The 22,413-nt window shown below is 36.8% G+C and overlaps 1 protein-coding gene across 1 annotated transcript; it reads right to left on the minus strand.

The window, feature by feature from the left end:
- Nucleotides 1-8,088: 8,088 nt before the first annotated feature.
- Nucleotides 8,089-20,086, minus strand: LOC149202286 (glucan endo-1,3-beta-glucosidase-like). The gene is made up of 2 exons (XM_089401542.1): nt 19,777-20,086; nt 8,089-8,237 (listed from the first exon to the last, which is right to left on the minus strand). Exons 1-2 carry the CDS (start codon nt 20,084-20,086, stop codon nt 8,089-8,091), a joined length of 459 nt encoding a protein of 152 aa, XP_089257668.1.
- Between the last annotated feature and the right edge of the window lie 2,327 nt (nt 20,087-22,413).

A 22,413-nucleotide genomic window follows, 5' to 3' on the forward strand; every position in this document is an offset into this window, starting at 1 on the left:
TCAAGATGCATTATTTGTTAGAGATTGTCTAGGAAAATAGGTTTAGATGGGAAATTCAAGGGCATTGATCACAACTTTCATATTGGAGCCTTTCATTCCTAATGATGATGAGTATTATCTTTCCATTCTCTCCGAACGTCTTGGTTTTACAATAAGTCTTTCTCCATATGGAGGAATATAAATTTAAGACAAATAGGATAAGTTTAAGACAATATTTATCAGAACAAAGACTTCATTAACATTTAAACTCTTTTCTCTACATCCATGAGATCTACAAAATTTAAGGAGTGGTCAACGTTAGATTGTGTAGTGTTTCGTTTTTCGGTGCAGTGTTTTCTTCAGTGTGGAGGAATCACCGGTTTGCTCCAATGGTCCCATAAGGCTTGCTAGAATGAAACTCCCTAAAGGCATCCTATTTATGCATCACAACTCTTCTAATATCAACTCCCTAACAGGGGCATCCAACATCGCAAAAGATAGTATTCAGCAATTGAAATTAGTTCATGCATGGTTTATTTTCTGGCCAAGGAGGCATGCAAGTTGAACGTTATGGAAACTCATTGTTTAATGTGTGGAGATGCACATCATTTGAATCTTATTATTCCTAGTTAAATTTTTGTTTGATGGGTTCAATCGTTAGGTGGTGTGGGCTCTCAACATTACAATTTGAGCAATGGAGCCATCGGTGGTGCTCATCGTGGGAGCCAATGGAACTATGAACTGTGCAGCTATTGATGGTGCTTGCTAATTAGTGCCCTTGTGCAGAATGAAATTTCTTGTATCATAGAGTGGATATATGCATAAATATTTCCATATAATTGGGCCATATCCATTCTTTATGTCCTCTGTTATGAGTATTTTCCATAATTCAATTATGTGCATCTTCTCCTATTCATGAGCTTTTCAATTCTGCATGAGGGACACTACCTGAGATTCAAAATAGGGACAGTGCTCAATTGGTTTGTGCTGTGTTTGCTCCATAATTGGTCAGATCCATCTTTTGTTGGAAAATGTTTTGTAGAAGGCCTTTCTTTTTTGGACTGTACCTTATCCATTTTATTGACCCTATAGAAAGTTGTTGACAAACAAAAGTCGTGCCCTTTCCAATGGGAGTTGTGTTGAGGCTACAACTTCTGTAGCTTTGAATATTGTTTCTTCTTGGGGAAAAATATGCCCTAATTGATTTAAAAAATGATTAATTTGATTTGAATATTGTTTTATGAATTGTTCATTTGTCATGCCATACTTATTAAAGAGACATTAGTTTGGTTGACTATTGTCATAAGTCTATGTTGGAATTGTCCATTTCAACAATAGACAAGTTTATTTGCATGACAAGGAAAAAAAAAATGTGAAGATGATATTAGAGAATACAGGTTGGGGAAACATCAAAGATTAAAGGATGATATGAAACAAAGTTTGTTTGAGTAGTTTCTTTGATTTTGTAGAATAGACTCATGATTAGGATAATGTATGAGTCACACATTAAAATTATAGAAAATATACATGTCATATATTGCTTTGTAATGGTCCATTGTGGTCCTTGAAATCATTTATGTACCTACTATTTTTTAAGCTTGGAGTATATTGAAAGAGCATATGGTTGTAAGACCCAAAGAGGTGTGCATAACCCTTTATTCCCTAGTGAAATTAAGTTGTGGAAATAACAACCTGGTAAGTATGAGGGTGGTAGGTGTACTCATATCTAATCTTGATATGAAAATAAAAGAATTGAGTCTTCAATTAAGTGGGGGAATTGTGAGATGGAATAATCTTAGAGTGTGAAGGACCAAGTCAAAGAGAATTCATCAAGAAGTTGGATGAACCATGTATGTGAATGACTTCCTACTAGACCAATAGTTGCAGTGGTTAGGAACCCATGCATTCCGATCGATGGTTGTTTCGTTATATGGATGTCAATAATTTGATGGTGTTTTCATGAACAAGGTACAAGGTGTAATTGTCAGATTGGACCATATGTAGATATTGCTGATTGATATAGAGATAAGAAGTCATTAAGGGGCCACTTGGAAAATATAATTCCTACTTGTATTTAGTGTGCTCATCAATAGTAGAATGAGTTTGTTCCTATTAGTTAGGAGTTTGTTGAGGTCTAGTTGGTTGAGAGATTCTCTCCAACTAGTTGGATTCCTAGATTAGTGTGTGGTTGAGATATTCACTCAGCCAAGAGATTGTATGTCCAAGATAGATTAGCTATCTCAAGACATAATGTGATGTATTTATATTGTATTATTATTTTCATGTGAATACAATTTGTTGTGCCTTTAGAAAATATTTGTTGGTATGAGAGGCTGTATGGGGTTGGGGCATTCGCCCCTTCTATGATGAGGGAAATAAAGAGTTTGGTAAATTTTTGTTTGTCCATTCATTAGGGCCGAGCTTGGCGAAATGTGGATGAGTGTTTGCATTGTTTAGAAGTCTTATGTTGACTGTACTACTATGACTTTGGAACATATGATTAGGGTGGTGGAGTTCTTGTTGAAGCCATCTCTTTCCTTGTACTTAAGACTGGTTGTGAAACAAGATATGTTATTCGGAAAATGAGCGAAGAGTGGTTTCGTTTCCCTAAATCTGCACTTACCTGAGGTTGCGTTATTTTCGAGAGATCGTCTAGGAAAAGAGGTTGAGATAGAAAATGCAAAGGCACCGATCATAGCGTTCATATTGGAGCCTTTCATTGCTCATGATGACAAGTGTTATCATTCCATTCTCTCTGAATGTATTGGTTTTACAATAAGTATATATGCTTGTGGAGGTATAGAAATTGAAGAGAATTAGGATAAGGTTAAGACAATAGTTATCCCGACAAAGAAGTCGTTGACAGCTAAACATTGTGCTCTTCGTGTGTGAGGTCTGTGAAATTTGAGGAACAGTTAGCGTGAGATTGTGCGGTGTTTTTTTTTTTTTGACACAGTGTTTTCCTTAGTGTGGAGGAATCATTGGTGTGCTCCAATGGTCCTCGAAGGCTTTCTTAAATGAAAATCCATAAAGGGATCATATTTATATATCATAACTCTTCTAAGCACAACTCCCTAATAGGAGCGTCCAATATCGCACAAGATAGTATTCACCGATTTCAAAGAGTTCGTGGGTGGTTTATTTCCTGGTCAAGGAGGCATGCAAGTTGAATGTTGTGGGAGCTCATTGTCTTTTGTGTGTGGAAAAACACACATTTTGAATCTGATTTTTTTTATTCAGGGTTTCTTTCATGGGTTCAAGAGCTTGGAGCAGTGAGCATTCAACATTACAATTTGAGCCATGGTGCCACTAGTGGTGCTCATGGTGTGAGACAACAGAACTGTGAGCCGTGGAGCTATTGATGGTGCTTGAAAACTAGTGCCCTTGTGAAGAACGAACTGTCTTGGATCATAGAGTTGATATATGCATCAATATAGCCATATAATTGGGTCAGATCAATTCTTTATGTGCTTCATTCTGAGCATTTTCCATCATTCAATTCTATGCATCTACTCCTATTTATGATCTTTTCAATTATGCATGATGGCCACTACCTGAGATTCGAAATAGGGGAAATGCTTAATCGATTTGTGTTCCGTTCAGTCCATAATTGGTCATATCCATTTTTTGTTGGGAAAGGTTTTGCAGAAGGCCTTTCTTTTTTGAAATGTAAATCATCCATTTTCTTGACCTGAAAACAAGTTGTTGATAAATGAAATCTGCGCCCTATGAAAAAGGAGGTGTTTTGAGGCTACCACTAATGTAGCTTCAAAGCTCATTTCATCTCAGTGAAAAATATGCTAAAAGTGATTTAAAAAATGATTAATTGGATTTGAATACTATTTTCTGAATTATTAATTTTTCATTCCATAGTTATTGAAGATACATTAGTGTGGCCAACTATTGTCAAAAGTATGTGTTGGAATAAAAAGGATACAAAAATAGTGAAGGTGACATTAGAAAATATAGGTTGTAGCAACATGGGAGACTAAAGGATGATGGACAACCAAGTTTGTTTGAGTTTCTAGAATAGACTCCTGATTATGATGAAATATGAGTCACACATTGTAATTATAGGAAATCTACATGTCGTATATTCCTTTGTAATGGTTTTTTGTGGTCCTTGAAATGTTTTATGTACCTACTATATTTTTACGCTTGGATTATATTAAAAGGGCATATGGTTGAAAGACCTAAAGAGGCATGCATACCACTTTGTTCCCTAGTGACATCAAGTTGTGGAATTAACCACTTAGTTGGTACGAGGGTGGCAAGGCTACTCATATCTAAGCTTGATATGGAAAGTGAAGAATTCATTCTTCGATTAAGTGGGGTAATTTTGAGATGGAATAATTAGAGAGTGTGAAGAACCAAGTAAAATATAGTTCATCAATAAGTTGGTTGAACCACGTATGAAGGACTTCATACTAAACCAACATTTTTAGTATTTAGGTACCCACGAATTTTGGTGGATAGTTGTTCCTTTGTATGGACGTTGAGAATTTGATGATGTTTGCATGAACAAGGTACAAGGTCTAATTTCCAAGTTGGACCAGAAGTACATCTTGTTGATTGAGATAGAGACAAGTAGCGATTAAGGGGGCCACTTGGAAAATATAATTCTTACTTGTCTTTAGTGTGCTCATCAATTCTAGAATGAGTTTGTTCCTATTAGTTAGAAGTTTGTTGAGGTCTAGTTGGTTGCGAGATTCTCTCCAACTATTTATCTTCCAATATTGGTCTGTGGTTGAGATATTCACTCAAGCAAGAGATTGTTTATCCAATATAGACTGGCTATCTCGAGACATAACCTAATGTATTTATATTGTATTACTATTTTCATGTGAATACAATTTATAAGTGAATTTAGAATCTTTGTTTTATGATTCAGGAGAATATAAAAGCCACTGGCTCTGTGCATCTGAGAACCATCTCATTTTTTATCGTGCTTGACTGAGATGAAAATTGTGAAAAATTATCCATACATGTCCAATCAAATGTTTTGGTTCCTCAGCATTTTTAGAAACTTGTTCATTACTTCAACTCTTTTTAATAAAATTGTTCCTTACATTGTAAATTTATATCACATTTGATCTGGAGTTTATTTACATTAAATTTATTAAAAGCATATGTTTTAACAAATTTATTTATATTATTAATCAAACTTATTAATCTTGATTTCAAGCATGAATGTATTTCTAATTTCACGTCCAAGATTAAAAAAATTCATGTTAAAAGGTTGGTGTGATTTGGGTTAGGCACAATTTCTATATCAAAACTCTTATGAAATTATACCAATTAAAAATTCATACTAAAAGCTGGTGTGGCCTAGGTTAGGCACAATTTCTAGGTCATTTTAACATTCAAAACTCTCGGGATAAGACTAAAAGAAAATATTATGTTAAGAGCATATATTTTAATCTTATAGATAAATTACTCACAAACAAATTATTATAAATAGAAAATATATAATGGAAAGAACATAAAGATATACATAGAGATTTTCTATGAACCCAAAGCCAAGAAAACCACATTGATTTTTCATTATATTCCTTTTAATGTTATAACACCTTATATGCATGCAGAAGCATTCATAAACCCCATTTCATTAACCTTGGCTTAAAACATAATGGTATTTCTCTTGAATCGATACAAAATACCATGAGCCAAAACTCTCATGGCTAAAGTAATGGGAAAAACCCGGGGTAGGTAGGCCCACCATCCATGGGTCCACCCAACAATTATTGGGTGCACATAAAAAATAATAACATTTATGGGGGCACTTTTGAGACCCCCCGAGCGAGGCGGCTACTGGCCCTTGCAAACCCCGTCGTGGGTGGGTTACTCCCCATGAGACAACCCTTGATCCTGGAAATAATATAAAGTATACCCAAAAAAGGATTAGTGTTATCCATATTAGGTGCAATTATTGGTAAATTTTAATGATATAGATACCCCTTAATCGCCATCTAAAGACCCCTCAATTATAGTTTCTTAATTTATAATTTCTTATACAATATGCAAATGTTATATATTAAAACACATTAACAAACTAATAAAAATAAATATAATTTAAAAATAAATATATAATAAATAAATATATTTTATATTGAATAAAACATTTCCCTAAACTAATAACACTACTACACCAAGGGTACTTTTAAGACATTTTTTTAAGACAAAATAACTATTTTGTCTTAAAAGGTGAATTTTTATTTTAGTTATTTTACATTAAAATTTAATGTCAATTGAATTGTCTTAAATATAAAATTTAAGACCAAAATACTTTGAGACAAATCTGTTTTAAGACAGAACTTTATATTTAAGACAAAAACAATATTTGAAGACAAAACTTTAAATTTAAGACAAAAACAATTTGAAACAAAAATATTTTAAGACAAACCAATTTAAGACAGATATTTTAAGAAAAAACTTTATATTTAAGAAAAAAATAACTTGAGACAAAATTATTTTAAGACAAAACTTTATAATTAAGCAAAAACAATTTGAGATAAAAACAATTTGAGACAAAAATATTTTAAGACAAAAATAGTTTAGAAGAAAAATATTTTAAGACAAAACTTTATATTTAAGGCATTGACCACTTAACATGAAGCTCGTTCAAGACAATTAACAATTAAGAAAAAATCATATCAATTTAAGACAATATTATCTAACAACTGCAAAATTGTGTTTGACAGTGCACCCTAAGTTCGCCAACTTGCAAGCTACTACTGTCTCATGCCTATACCGAGGTTGTTTTTCCACTTACCATTCACATTATCATATATAAAGACAACGATGTTATGCTCTTCGTTTTGTGGGGGTAACTAACTCCGAAGAACACGACAACTTTTCCTTGCAAGATTTCCTAGATATCAATTCCACTTTTGTCCCTTCGATCTTTGTTTATATGATTAGAGACAATTTGTTTGTTGTTGCATTGGCCCGTGAGTCACTTTGGTGCTTACTATTGTAGAGCAGTTGATAAACTAACTAAAAATTGGACTCCTTCTCCTAGTTATGTGATTGAGCCTCGAGTTTAAATTTCCCTTAATATGCATCCCCTTAGACATTGGATATATCTCAGGATAATTAGCTGCAAGAAAGATTGCAATGTGGCTGACTTACAATTAGCTGGGGATTTGAAGTCCTTCCATCATTTTTCAATCATCAATAAACATACAGATTGATAAGTGTATATTGCTTATGTGTATTGCCTTATGGAGTGTGATGAATCTTGTTACATTGTGAATGATGTAATATATTGCATGTTTTTATATGTAAATGAATGTCTGAGTTTTAATGCTCACTGTGTCTTCGTGATTAGAATTGTGTCATGTATGCATATCAAATTTAAAGTGTGCCGAGAATATGTTATTCATTATTTATTTATTTTGTTAATCTTGGCAGGTCCATTCCATTTTCTATTATATAATAAACAAGTTTACACACAGATTAACTAGGTGGCCTCAACTTGCCTCGAGGGGAAACCGAGTCTGTTGGCCACTGATCAAAATTATAAGCCATCCAAAAGCAGAATTGTTTAAATATTTCTAGCCAGGCTAGATACGTCTCTATCTCATGTCTAGACACTATATGACTATAAAAACTGACATTTGCAACATAAAAATTAAAAGATAACTGCATAGAACAAAATTAAGAATGGGATAAGTCTAGTCCTTCCGTTCCTCTGAGGCAGATGTGATGGGAGCAGGATATTTAGTTGTTGCCCCTGGCATGCCATACAACTCCAGAATGTGTGGGATGTGGCAGTCAATTCTATCCATCCTGATATCTTGTTTGTGCAACTGGAAGAGAATTTTCTCGATGTCCTTCTTGTAATTCAGCATTCCCTGAATTATCACCTCTATACCCACAGATATCTGCTCCATCACCTTGCCGAGTAGACTCTTCATTAACCAGTACAAGTACAATATTTGCTTGAACTGTGTGATTCTCCCTTGAGTGTCTCCTAGATCTGGAACAAGAGTCCTCCAATTATCCATGTCTTCCTCTGTATCACTTCCTTTGTTTACCTCCTCTTCCCTTTCTTCCATCAACTTGTGAATCCCAACATCTATCCCCTCATGGTAGGCCTCTACTGCTTTAATGATGAGGTACTCTATTGATTTCCAATCCTTGCAAGTTTGCGACGTGCTTGGCCCTTATTTGTCTAGGAGGCCAGGCCTCTCCTGCTTTGCCCACATCCTCTTGTAGCATAGGCCATGACCTGTTTGGCAGAACAATGTTGACACCTAGAAAGAGTTATATTTAAATTCAGAATTTTCATAGTACACCATATTGCCCGTGCATGTTTTTCCTCTCCTCCATTTCTCACTACATACGTGCATGGGTAGGTCGAAGCCCTGAGGTCCCAAAGGGAAGGTCTCTGATCCTTACCTCGAGGCCAACCATTGTTCCCTTCCCCCTTACTATGGATTGCATGCAGGTCATTCCACTCCATCTCAAGCCGAGCCCATAAGCCCTCCTTAAATCTGGTAGTATGTCTATAGTGGTTGCGTATCCTTGATCCCTCAGGCCAAAGAGAAATGTATTTGCCTCTTAGGTTCCTCCAGCTAGTTTTCAACTCAAGATTCATGGCCTTGCCATCAATCCCATGTTGTTTCTAGTTATCCCGACGGTCTCTTTACAGACTAGAGTCAGGGTTATGACCCCAGCCCCCTACCATCAACTTTCTCCTGGAACTCTTTACAAACTCCGACCCCTCGTGAATTTTAGTGCCTCTATTTAGTTCCCCTTAGGCCTTAATTATAAAGCAAAAAACCTCACAACCCTGCAATGTGCTTTTGCCACCCCGCAGTCATGGTTTTTTACCATTTGGGAGAAAGTATATACATAGAACCAAGCCATGGCAAGAAATTTCCTCCCTCATTTCCACCAACCGCATTCAATTCCCATATATTTTTACTCTTTCCCCTCCTTTCCCCCCAGCATAACCCCAACCAGAACATAGACTCAATGTTGAGAAAAGCTGAATTACATACCTAGTTTCTATAGGCGACCTTCTGTGACTAGGGTTCCTCCCGTTCCGTGGACCTTCTTCTACTCTCTATCGCCACCCTTCTCCATAGTTTTTTTCACTCCTGCATTGCACGTCGAATGACTTCACCTACTCCACCACCCTACCTTATTTCTTGTCCCACCACCTTGCCCACTTCCCCAAGAGGCATTCATGCCAAAGGACACCGCACCCCCTGCCTTGAGCATGTGGGGGGTGATGGTAATAAGTGCCCAGGTACTACGCATGGTTCTTCCGAGGCTGGCCTGACTGATGACCTGCATCCCGATTGGGAGAATATTTTATTCATTATTATGTGCATGGTGAATGCACAATTATGTATTCATATTCAATCAATTGATTTCAAAATTTATGGGTATACCTAGTTTAACCAATCCCTACACTCGTTATTTTGTCAAAACTAAGAATTTAGGTATCAAGAATTGGGCCACGCGTCTCCTTGAAACTATAGGAGGGTGGGCGCACAACAGTTGTAGCTCTTCTTTATGAACCTAACCTAGGTTTCTCTTTAGTTGATATATGCTATGTTTTCGAGGTCGAGAGGAAGTGGGAGAACATGACTTTATTGACATGTTAGCAGGTCCAACACCTAGTGGGCACTGGTGAAACCACACCCTAGTGGAACCATGTTGTGTGTATAGACACCAACCATAATCCATTGACCTGAGCGATCAAATCTGAGGTAAGGGTAGGGTCTATACACTTGGTCAATTTTTTTTTATTTTTATTTTTATTTTAGGTGAGAATCCTAAAGGCCAAGAGTGTGCTCCAGGCAGAAATGGGCATGTTGGGAACATTTTTAGCTACCCATCACTTAGATATTTGTATCCTACAACACCCTAAGAGTGTAAAAATTAATATAAATTTTCTACTACTGATGTATTCGAACTGAAAACAAGAAATTAAAAATTTCCTCTATTATTTTGCGAAATGGAAATCATAATTTAGAAACACATGCAATGACATGCAACCATAAAAAAAACACAAGAACACAATTATTTATAGGGAAACCCAACAGGGAAAAACCCTTCCACTGCTTTTCATTAATCATATGAGAATGAGAAACTATGACAATGCCTTTCTTAAATCCTAAAGCACACCCTGCACTGTAAACTAGTTCTCCTATTGATTGTCCTGCTCTAGCTAACCCTTCGTCAATTCAATACCCCATCTTTCTCTTATTTCCTTGCACGATTCCAGAGGAAATTAGCTCCTAAATAATAGGGGAATTCATTATTCCCTTGTGAAAATCCCAAGTAATTGATCACCTGCCTCAATGCCCAGCATGTACACTCAACTAGTATAGAATTAATCATTACAATGTGCCTTTTCCTCCACTTTAGTTTGGAAATTCAAATTCCATGCATGTCTAGGTTATTTTTAGTTGATTGACTAGTTTAACTGAGAAATCATTGAGTGAACATCAATTCCACTATTAAACTGACTCAACTAGTTGCTTGAGCTCAATTAACTAAGTCAAACTAAAAATAACTTAATTATATTGCTAAATTTTAGAAACACTGCATGCACAACTCTACTTCTAGCCTATAACTAGAATTTACTAAGTAAACAAGTAGACAAGGCCATGTCACACAAGTTAACTTCCATCCAAGTCATATTGTTGATTTAGAAAATTGAATTACTAAATTTGACAAGGGAACAAGTCAAATTTAGCCTTTCTACTACATTTTCTAACACTACCTCTTAATAATAAAGGGATTTTGAACCACCCATACCATGCACCTATGGAATTTGAATTTTCCTCTTAGTAATGCCTTTCTCAATATATCTGCATCCCACTTCTCAATTGGAATGTAATGTAACATCATAATTCTCCTCTGCACATAAGTCCACAAGTGATGATACGTGATATCAATGTGCTTGGACCTATCATGAAATACTAGATTCTCAAAGAGTTTGAGACAACTCTGATTATCAAAATTAATCATTGTTAAATGCATTTGTTGACTTAGAATACCCACAAGTATTTTCCTCATCCATATGCCCACACATGCTTCTTATCTTGTAGCCATGTGTTCAGTCTCTGTTGAGTTAAATGCCACATACATCTATGTCCTACCATACCAGGCTATAACTATAGACCCAACACTAATGATGGCACCCAAAGTACTTTTCTTGTCTGATGGACTCCCTACCTAATCTGCATTAGTGAAGCCTTGGAGCTTCACTCCCTTTGTCCTCCTCTACCATACCCTATTCTTAGTTGTACCTATGAGGTACCTCAACACACGATTTTTTGCCTTCCAATAAAGCTTGGTGGACTTAACCATGGATTCAATCAACTAATTAGCTACATAACATATGCCAGCCCTTGTGTTCACTAGATACATCAAGGATCCCACAAGTTGTTTTTAGATGGTAGCAACTACTGCCTCTCCTAAAGAAGCACTCTACTTCCTCCAATTTGTAGTTAGAGGTGTGTCCATAAGCTTGTAGTTCTGCATGTAAAATCTATAAAGTATTCATATGCATAGTTACCTTGACTCACAAACATCTCACTATCACCTTGCCATACTTCCATACCAAGGAAGTAATGTATCAATCCCATGTCCTTTATCTATGAATCACTATTCATCTCCTCCAAGTATCAAGTCATCAACATACACTACCAAGATAAGCAACTTGACATATGCCACAATGTGATAGAGGTTGGCATCTACTCCACTTTTGGTGAATCCCAATCAACTGATATATGTATAAATTCAAGTATGTCATGCTCAAGGTGCTTTTTGACACCATACATGGCTCTTTTGAGTCTACACACATCTCCCAATCATATGTCTCAAATCCCTCTGGTTGCTCTATGTAAATTTCTTCCTCAAAAACATCATCGAGAAAGGTGGTATTCACATCCAACAAGTGGATCCTCCACCCCATCTGTGTAGTTAATGCTATAATGGTTATGATCGAGGAATGTCTTTCGATTGGTGCAAACGTTCCTCCTAGTCAACTACCTCTACCTTAGAGAAGCCTTCGGCCACAAATCTAGCCTTTTACTTCTTGATGATCCCATGAGCTACATGCTTCACTTTGTAGATCCATATGGAACCAACTACTAACTTTCTCTCTTGCCTCGGCACCACCTCCCATACATTTTTCTTCATGATGGATTCATTCTCCTCCACCATGGCATCGACCCCAACTGGTTGAGAGATTTATTCCTCAAATGAAGAAGGTTCTAATTCAATGAGCTTTGTAATGATATACATATACCCAATGTATCTATCTGGTGACATCCTCTTCCTATGCTAAGATGAAGGAGCTCCCACATGCTCCTAAGAATCTTATATCAATTTGTCAGCTTCTCTAGTTCTCTTCCTCCCCTCAACAAATGATTCTAGTTGAGTGGGTGCCTCCACTCAGCCTCTTGTCTACTTTACTTGTGGCTGCTCCAAAACCTCCTAAATATTTGCATAAGGCTCCTCCTTAGGAACTATTAGCTCCTCCTATGACGGGATACTCAACTCTCACTCTAGAGAGCATCTCATAGCCTTTTCCTCATCAAATTTGACATCTCTCCTCATTACTATCACGTTGGGTGACGACAAATACACCCTATATTTATGTGGTGTCTCTATGTATCCTACAAAGACTACCAACTCAGTTGTAGGGTCAATTTTCTTCCTGCTATCCTTGGAGACATGGAAATACATAGTAGCTCCAACAATTTTCAAATGAGATACAACTGGCTTCCTCCCATAGAAAGCTTCGGGTGTGATCATTCCAAGTATTCTATGAGGACTCTAGTTCTACAAATAGACTGTGTTGTTGCATGCTTATTCCCATAGGTGTAATGGCATACCCTGATCATGCAACATGGCTCTTGCTACTCCCACTATTCTTTTGTTCTTCCTTTCAACTACCCCATTTTGTTGTAGGTTATGGGGTGGTATCAATTCTCTTCTAATACCATATTTGGTACAAAAGTAATTAAAGGTGATAGATACATATTCTCCTCCATTATTGCTTCTCAGTGCTATCAGTTTCTGATGAGTATCCTTTTAAACCAATGCTTTGAATTCAGAAAATTTTGAGAAAACCTCATCCTTCTTCTGCATGAAGAAGATCCAACATTTTGTTGAAAAGTCATGAACAAAAATAACATAATGTTTTTGTTATGTTGTAGAGGTTGTAGAAAATGGTCAACATACATTAGAGTGGACTCACTCCAATATTACTCCATTTATGTTATACTGACCCTAGAAGGTGGATTTGACATATTTCCCCAATGTGCATCCCTTGCAGACATCATGTTGGTCAAGGGTGCATTTTGGGTGACCAGTGGTAATCTATTGCATGATTTTTAGCGCCCCATCGTGTAAGTCTCACATGTGTCTATCCCATTTTTCTCCAACATCCTAACTTTGCACTTCTCCTACCTTGCTACTTAGTGCAACACAAGCTTCCACCTCAAGTTTGTATACGTTGTTCACAGAAAATTCAATTTGTTTCGCTTGCCCGATAGCTATATGTCTCAGAAAGGATTTCCCCTTACTAAAAACAATATCATAGCCATGATGCTCTGATGAAAGGAGATTTTAGGGTATAGCCAAACTCCCCTTTCATATCAAATTTCGATCCTGAGGCCTATGGGTTATGGGCCCACAAACCTATCGGAAGTGTTAATTGGAGGCTTTAAGCCTTAAAACCCAACCACAACACTTTATTGGGTTTTCCTTTAAAAACCCGTGGAATTCAAATCTATCACAATACACAGAAAACATGGGAAAAACCCATAGCCAAACCATAAGCCAAATCTCAAATATTATCCACCCGCATCTATAACTTCATCGGGTCCAACTCATAAAACCACCTCTATGTGCTACTCCTCGAACTACGATCTCTGAAACGTTGATACCTTTGATCGATGATCATCACATATCAGCGATAACTCTTCATCGGCCCTCAGTATATCGCATGTTGGAGTTTCAACATATCGTATAATCGCATATCGGCATATCCACTGTCCTTCGCGCTTGGCCTTTGTGACTAGCGATCAACGATTAGATCGCGACTATCGATCCCCACTCTGATTCGACGGTCCTCATTTAATCGCAAAATCGCTATTGCAACATCACTTTGGCCCATTCCAATATCATTCCAATGGTTTCACCGATGCAATAATAATAGATCTTTTCTCCTCTACGATTCCATATAGGTTGTTGATATGCCAGATCTAACGATTCCTATGCATCAATTATTCATTTCCTCTTGGACTTGATTCTGCTTCGATTTGATGGATTTCTGCGATTAAAACACACTTCTCTGCCACGCTCTATTATGGCACGCACAACACTCAGGCAACAATTAGCTCTGTTTAATATTGGATCACCATCAATCCTTACAGTGATCGATGGTCGATCAATAATCTACAGATGAGAATTTAAACCATCAATGCATATATACATGACATAATTCAAAAATGCATAAACACTGATACGCATAAGTCACATAACACACATATATTCGTTATACAATATTAGAGTACAGACTAAGGCATTTTAGCCTTAGAACGAGTACTCTCTCAATTACATTTTCCTCACTCGGGTTTTCGTAAAGCTCTATCTATCACTTTTTATTCCTCTGTCTCCTATTGAACATGCAAGCTCATAATATATATAAAGAAACATTGGATCAGATCACTGGAAGGATCCAATCAAATCCACTCCTTGATTTCCTCTAACAACTCCTAATCTTTCTACATATGTGCAAATTACATTTAATTAAGTCTTCGAGAGACTTATCACTTCCATCAAAGTAGCTCTGTTTATAATAGAATTTCCCTTGTTTTGCTCCGATGGTCCATGTCGTCCTTGCTCTCCACTTTGGGTTCCTCTTTTCATTAAGGGGGGTCAGATGCTCCTGCATCAGACTCCCAAGGCACAAAAATTTATGACCTCCTGGTCATATGCTTCTCCTTATCCTTAGCAATTCTACCCACTTCTCAGTGGAACTACCTTCATGATCTTCTGTGAGCTGCAACCAACCTCTGCAGTAACAGTCTTCCTCTGCTACACGATACCTCACCAAGCTTTCTCCTCTGAGCTTAGTCTTTTGGCATCCTTCTGGTTCTCTCCTCTGGAACCAATTGAGCACTCCTTGCTCTAGGTTGCTGCAAGTCTTCTCACCTTCCATTGCCACTATCTGCATGATAGTAAAGACCATAAACTCACCATACTTCAACAACTATACCTCTTCTCCTCTTGCTTGCAAACTCTTCCTCCTTCTCGCGGGAAATCTTCTTCTGTTTCCCTGATATGATACCAAATGATGAAAGGAGATTTTAGGGTATAGCCAAACTCCCTTTCATATCAAATTTCGATCCTGAGCCCTGTGGGTTATGGGCCCACAAACCTATCAAAAGCATTCATTTGAGGCCTTAAGCCTTAAAACCCAACCACAAAACTTTATTGGGTTTTCCTTTAAAAACCTGTGGACTTCAAATCTATCGCAATACATAGAAAAAACGGGAAAAACCCATAGCCAAACATAATCCGGATCTCAAATATTTTCCACCTGCATCTATAACTTCATCAAGTCTGGCTCATCAAACCACCTCCGCGCGCTACTCCTCTGAACTTCGATCTCTGAAACACCAACACCTCTGATCGCTGATCATCACATATCGGTGATATCGCTTCATCAGCCCTCGGTCTATCACAATATCACATGTCAGAGTTTCAGCATATCGGATAATTGCATATTGGCATATCCACTATCCTTCATGCATGGCCTCTACAACTAGCGATCAATGATTAGATCGCGATCGTTGATCCCGACTCCGTTCCGACGGTCCTCTTCCAATCGCAAAATTGCTAGCGCAACATCACTTCGGCCCATTCCAACATAGTTCCAATGGTTTTGCCGATGTGATAATAATAGATCTCTGCTCCTCTACAATTCCATCCGGGCCGTTGATATTCCAGATCTAACAGTTCCTGTGCATCAATTCTTCATTTCCTCTTGGACTTGATTCCTCTTCGATTTGATGGATTTCTACATTCAAAACACAGTTCTCTGCCATGCTCTATTATGACATGCACAACACTCAGGCAACAATTAACTCTGTTTAATATTCGATCGTCATCGATCCTTATAGTGATCGATGGTCGATCAACAATCTACAAACGAGAATTTAAACCATCATTGAATATATACATGACATAAATCGAAAAGGCATAAACACTGATACACAGAAGTCACATAACATAGATATATTCATTATACAATATTAGAGTACAAACTAAGGCATTTCAACTTTAGAACGAGTTCTTTCTCGATTACATTTTCCTCTCTTGGGTTTTCATAAAATTGTATCTATCACCTGATATTCCTCTCTCTCCTATTGAACACGCAGGCTCATAATATATATAATGAAACATTGGATCAGACCACTAGAAGGATTCGATCAAATCCACTCCTTGATTTCCTCTAAAACCCCTAATCTTTCTACATATGTGGCAAATTACATTTAATTAAGTCTTCGAGAGACTTATCACTTCCATCAAACTAGCCCTGTTTATAATAGAATTTCCCCTATTTTTCTCCAATGCTCCACGTCGTCCTTGCTCTCCACTTTGGATTCCTATTTTGATTAAGGGGAATTAGATGCTCGTGCACCATGCTCCAATACAACTATAGAGATCAAGTTCTTCTTCATCCAAGTACATACATGACATCTTTCAAATGAAGATGAGAGCCTAACTCCCTCTTAAAGGTTACAATACCAGTTCCTTTGATATTGTACCACCCATCATCCCCAATTTTTATGTGCATCTGGAGATCCTTCTCCTCTAGGCTACTAGAAGTTGTAGAAAATGGTCCACATACATTAGAGTGGACTCACTCCAAGATTACTCCAGTTATGTTATCTCGGACCTAGAAGGTGGATTTGACATATTTCCCCAATGTGCATCCCTTGCAGACATCATGTTGGTTAAGGGTGCATTTCAGGAGACCGGTGGTAATCTACTGCATGATTTTTAAGGCCCCATGGTGTAAGTCTCCCATGTGTCTGTGCCAGAGTTCTCCAACATCCCAACTCTGCACTTCTCCTACCTTGCTACTTAGTGCAATGCAAGCTTCCACCTCAAGTTTGTATAGGTTGTTCACAAAAAATCCAATTTGTTTCACTTGCCCGATAGCTATATGTCTCGGAAAGGCTTTCCCCTTATTGAAAATAACATCATAGCCATGATGCTTCGATACAACTATAGAGATCAAGTTCTTCTTCATCCAAGTAAATACATGAAATCTTTCAAATAAAGATGGGAGCCTGACTCCCTCTTAAAGGTTACAATACCAGTTCCTTTGGTATTTTACCACCCATCATTCCCAATTTTTATGTGCATCTAGAGATCCTTCTCGTTTAGGCTACTAAAGAATTATTTACATCATGTCATATGGAACTAGGGACCTGAATATAGATACCACACAGTCCCCATTATAGTGTTTTCCATACATGCAATTGGGGTGAAGTCTAGTTCAAATTTTGAGGCAAGTGCTTCATCTCTTGTTCCTCTTGAAGGATTCTTTTTATACTTCTTGTGCGAACACTTTGTTGCATAGTTCCCAAACTCATTGCAACGGAAACATTTAATCTTGCTCAAGTCCTTCTTCTTGCCATTATTCTAGCTAATCTATGGTTTTCTTTGGGCATTCTTTCCCTTTCCCTTATTTCCATTTCCAACCAAGGAAAAATTATCTTCCTCCTCAAATTTAGATGTTACTCCATCTCTATTCTTCCATTGAATTTCTTCTTTCACTAAATCGGATCGAAGTCTATCCCAATTTGGTAATTTGTCCCTTCCATTTACAGAGTCCCAATAGTTGTGCTAAGATTTTAGAAGGCCTTGGAGGGATAAGATCATTAGTTTTGGAGAGGGAATATGTTCTTCAACTTGTCCAAGCTCATCTCAACACTGAGTGAACCCAAAGAGTAATGTGGAATGGTTTCTCCTTTCCATAATCAGATATTTTTGATCTTGCCCCTCAATGCCAATCCTATTGATTTGTTAGGATTCAATTAACTTTTTCATCCCCTAATATTATTTTCTAACTTGAGGAGTTGGAGGATTTTGACGATGGCATATTATGTTCTTCTAAGCAATGTGAGTAGGCCTTTTACTTAGATGTTCTAGGTAAAACAATTTGTTCATATGTTGTTAGATACGATCATCTTTTTAAAATATAAATATTTCAAGTTTTGTTCAGTTTATGATTTTATGATTTATTTTTAAATAGATAAACTATAGTAATAGTAAAGATAATTTCATTTTCATAATTTGTAACTCAAGAAGGAAAGAAAAATAGTTAGTTAAAATAACTCTATCCATGTATTATATATTTCAACATAACTTTGTAATATGATGGTCATAGCTTCTGAATGAAGTGTAAAAAGATTATAATGATTTATAAATTCAAAACACCTCCATCTATTTGTATTTTTTCCAATTTTTCTTCTAGTGCTTTTATCTATATGTCCATTTTTTCTCATCTTCCGTTACCTTTTTCATGTTGTAATAACTTAAAATTATATCTCGTTCTCAAAACTCCCTATTGAATAAAGTTGAATGGGTATTTTTTTTTAATAAGATCAGAATACTTCGCACATTGGGATTTATTATGAATATGATGGGAAGACACTCCCCTACAATTTGAATTTATATAGAAATGGGAAAGAGATGGAAATACCCCAAACCTCACCCATTGACTTAAGCTCAAAGATTCCTTGGTAATCACCTTTGCTTCCATAAAACTATATAAGCATTTTGATATCATTATAATACCCATAATGTTTTGAGAACAAGGGACATCCACATGAAAATTGTGTAAATTTTTTTGGAAAAGACTTTAATCATCATTTTAAAAAAGTTATCAACATAAGAAATCACTTAAACATGCTATAAAAGATGTTCATTATTTTAAATACTCAATAAAATTTGTAGTTACCATATTTTTTTAGAAACCATGAAAAAAATTCAATTTTAAAATACACACAAATATTTTTTTTCAATATTTAATAAAAATATGTCAATTTTTCAATTGAGATATTGATTAAAATTAAAATTAAAATTAAAAAATATACCAATACAAAAAACTAGAAATAAATTGACATTAATATCTTTATTCATGGTTTTTACATTTTTTTTAAATTCTTTTAATAAATAAAACAATTGAAATTTATGCCTTAGTATTAATACATGTAAGATTATAGATATAGGTATTAAAAAAAAACATAAACATTTTTCACATCTGATCATTTTCTTCTTAGCTCAGGAATCTACGATAAAAATATGTATATTGAAATTTACATGCGAGAGCAGCCACCTCCGATACATCTTAATAAATTGTAGTTTAATCCAAATACAAGACTTCAATATGTCTCTAGTCTGAGCATCATCGTGTTAAAAATCAAAATCAAACCGAAGATTTTACTATTAAAAACTGAAAATCCATCACAATATTTTGAAATTCGAAAAATGAATGAGATTAAGCTAAAAACCCTCCTAGAATTAGATTGAATTCCAGCACCTAAATCCACATCATCGATGTGGAAGTTACATAATCGAGAGAAGTTGACATGGTATGCAGGAGTTTGATCAGGGTTGAAGAGCCCAAAGTGACGCTCCATCTCATACCCCACTTTGTTGTCTTCGTTGAAAAGAGTGAAGATATAGGTCTCCATTCCCACTCCCGTCCTCTTCGATGTCGCTTCATTCGATAGTACATACTGAATGAGTTGTAAGTCTGAGCATTCTCAATTGTGGTCGTCTCGTCGCCAATAGAACGCCATCCACTTTCAGTAACAATAAGTGTGATGTTGGGATATATGAAGGCTTGAATGGTAGACAAAATAAAATCCACCATGGCTTCGAATAAGTTGCGATAACAACGACCTACATCTTGCACCACCAAAGTCGCGTACTTAAACAATGCATAATCTTGAGAGATGCTTTTGTCATCGAAATCACTGAAGTATGGATACACATTTGCAATGAAGGGAGCCCCAATATTTGACATAAATTTGAGCATAAAACTCATGGCATCCTTCAAGCCATCTCTGAAAGCACCCTGAGAAGGTGGGAAGGAGGGTTTTTTGAGGTTCTTTTCTAAAGGATTTTGTTGCAGATGTTGCTCAAGGATTCGTGGAGTATATGCAGGTTTTGTTGTTTGGTTCTTGAGGTATTTTTTATAAAGGATTTTGTTGCAGAGGGTGCGGGCATGGAGACGAGTAGCTGGACTTCGATGGCTTTAAAGGCGTGAGGAAGCCACAAACATTTTCGGTAAGGAAGCCCAGATCGGGAGGATCCCATGTAATGTTTCTCAATGAGTACGAGCATTCGTCACCATCGGATTCCCCACTCTCAGATCCTCAAAGTGCTGGAAATCTTGATAAGGGTTTGAATTAAGAACCTGGTAAGTATTCTAATCCTCATTCTCATGGTAATGATTACAGGGGAAGGCTAGGGATTAATAATAGCAAGGGTAAACCTGAGATGGGGAAGGATGATTTGGGTAAAAGTAATAAGTCGGCTAGTCACAAAAGGTCTGGTGGAGATGATGAGTGGTTTCCCGAGGGGTGTGAAATGAAGAGGCTTTGGAGGGATGTTGCAGACCATAATGGCAAACATTCAGGCAGGAGCCCAGATAATGATAGGAATCATGAGAGGAAGTATGATAGGGGTATGAGCGGAGTAAGAGGCCCGAAAAGTGTTTTAGGGAGAAAAGTCACAGGGATGGATTTCATTATGAGATGGATTTCAAGTATTATTCAATTAGGGAGAAGGTCGAGAAGGAAAATAGTAGATTTAGTGAAACATTTAAGCAGAAACAACACTCCGATGATTTAGATCCTTGGAAGTCATTTGGTGATGGTGGGATGGACAGGAAGGATTCTAATGACAGGAATGGTTTTCATGACAGATTAGACTGTGATCATGTAAGGGACTAGGATAGGAATAGGGATCGAGATGTGCAGGGTAATGTGAAAAGTAGCGAAGGCGGATAAGGCCCCAGTCATTATCTGAATAGGGGATTGGGTGCAGGTGGGTCTTTAGGGGACTGTTGTAATTCTGACGGGCACAAAGTGACAGAGAGAAGATCCTTAGATTCCAATAATCTGAGTCAACTAAAGGGAGGAGCAGACTCTGAGCATAGTAGAATGACAGATGGAGGTAGGAGGGTAGAAGGGCTGAGTATGGATAGTAGTCGTCATCCAGCAAAATTAAAATCAGCTGGGGAAGGGAAAAATGGGGGACAAGTCAAAACACCGGTTGATGGAAGAACCTCTCATAATAGGGATTTCGATATGAATTCTTTGGATAAATCAGTCCCACGGCAAGATGATCCGCCTTCTTAAGAGGGTCGGTTGAAAAAGGTGAAGCTTAAGGTAGGTGGAGTTACTCATACTATTCATGCAAATTCCATTAGCAATCTAGGAGGAACCAAATAGAAGGGTTTGGAAGCCTCTTCTACATCTAGAAATCTAGGAGGAACCAAACAGAGGGGTTTGGAAGCCTCATCTGCATCTGGGAATCCTCCAAAAGTTAACTGAAGGTGGGAGATGATGTCATAGACTTATTCTTCAGGTATAATTTTGGCATCTGATGTACAAAAAAATTTATATCATCTTTTCGTTATTTTATTATTGTTTAGTACCATCTCAACTACCACCAAATCACTTGGGATTTATGCCACATGTTTAATCCTGTTGAACAAAAGTATGGTCAATTTAAGGTAATTTCTCTTTTATGTCACTGGTACATGCATAGGTGCCTTTCTAATATAAAAATCCCTACTAACATTAACTCTGCTTATGAATTTACCTTAACATTCTTTCATACATCTACCAAGCTCTGAAGTATCATATACTCGTATTTGCCTTTGTGCAGTGAGAGTAGTGAGGTGCTTTGCAGCCCAGCATGACATAGATGTTTTCATGTACATATATATGTGACACCATCCAAAAAAATATTAAACCAATGTTGATTGATCTTAAATCCAAATTTATCAAGCATGGGAGGGATTAAATTTCATTAGTCGTAGTTTTTTTATCATTTAATTCCATGTCATGAATTAAGTTCTTTAGATTAAATGATAAAACAAATCTACACATCAGGAAATTTGACCCTCTGCTTGATAGATATAAGTTTAAGATGGATTTGTTCTAATTATATTTTCATCAGTTGGCAACATATTTACTTTACCATTTTATTTTGTAGTTCCTGTATATCCCATTGTGTTGTCATTAACATTTTTCCCTTTTTATTGAACATGTGCATGCAACGACTTGCCATCTTAAGTCCTGCAATGGGGTTGCGTTACCTAATTGGGCATATTACTGTAATCTTAAGTTGTTGACACCCATG

This window comes from Pinus tabuliformis, chromosome 2_1, assembly GCF_031772625.1.
Source record: "Pinus tabuliformis cultivar Carrire ecotype Pingquan chromosome 2_1, CPIR1, whole genome shotgun sequence".
NCBI classification, from domain to species: Eukaryota; Viridiplantae; Streptophyta; class Pinopsida; order Pinales; family Pinaceae; genus Pinus; species Pinus tabuliformis.

Bases quoted from the DNA above. Each gene is read 5' to 3' on its own strand.
- LOC149202286 (XM_089401542.1), bottom strand. From the start codon at position 20,086: ATGAGTTTTATGCTCAAATTTATGTCAAATATTGGGGCTCCCTTCATT. The intron at 8,238-19,776 runs GTATGTACTATC...AACTCTTTCTAG, and splicing joins TCAGACTTACAACTCATTCA to GTGTCAACATTGTTCTGCCA.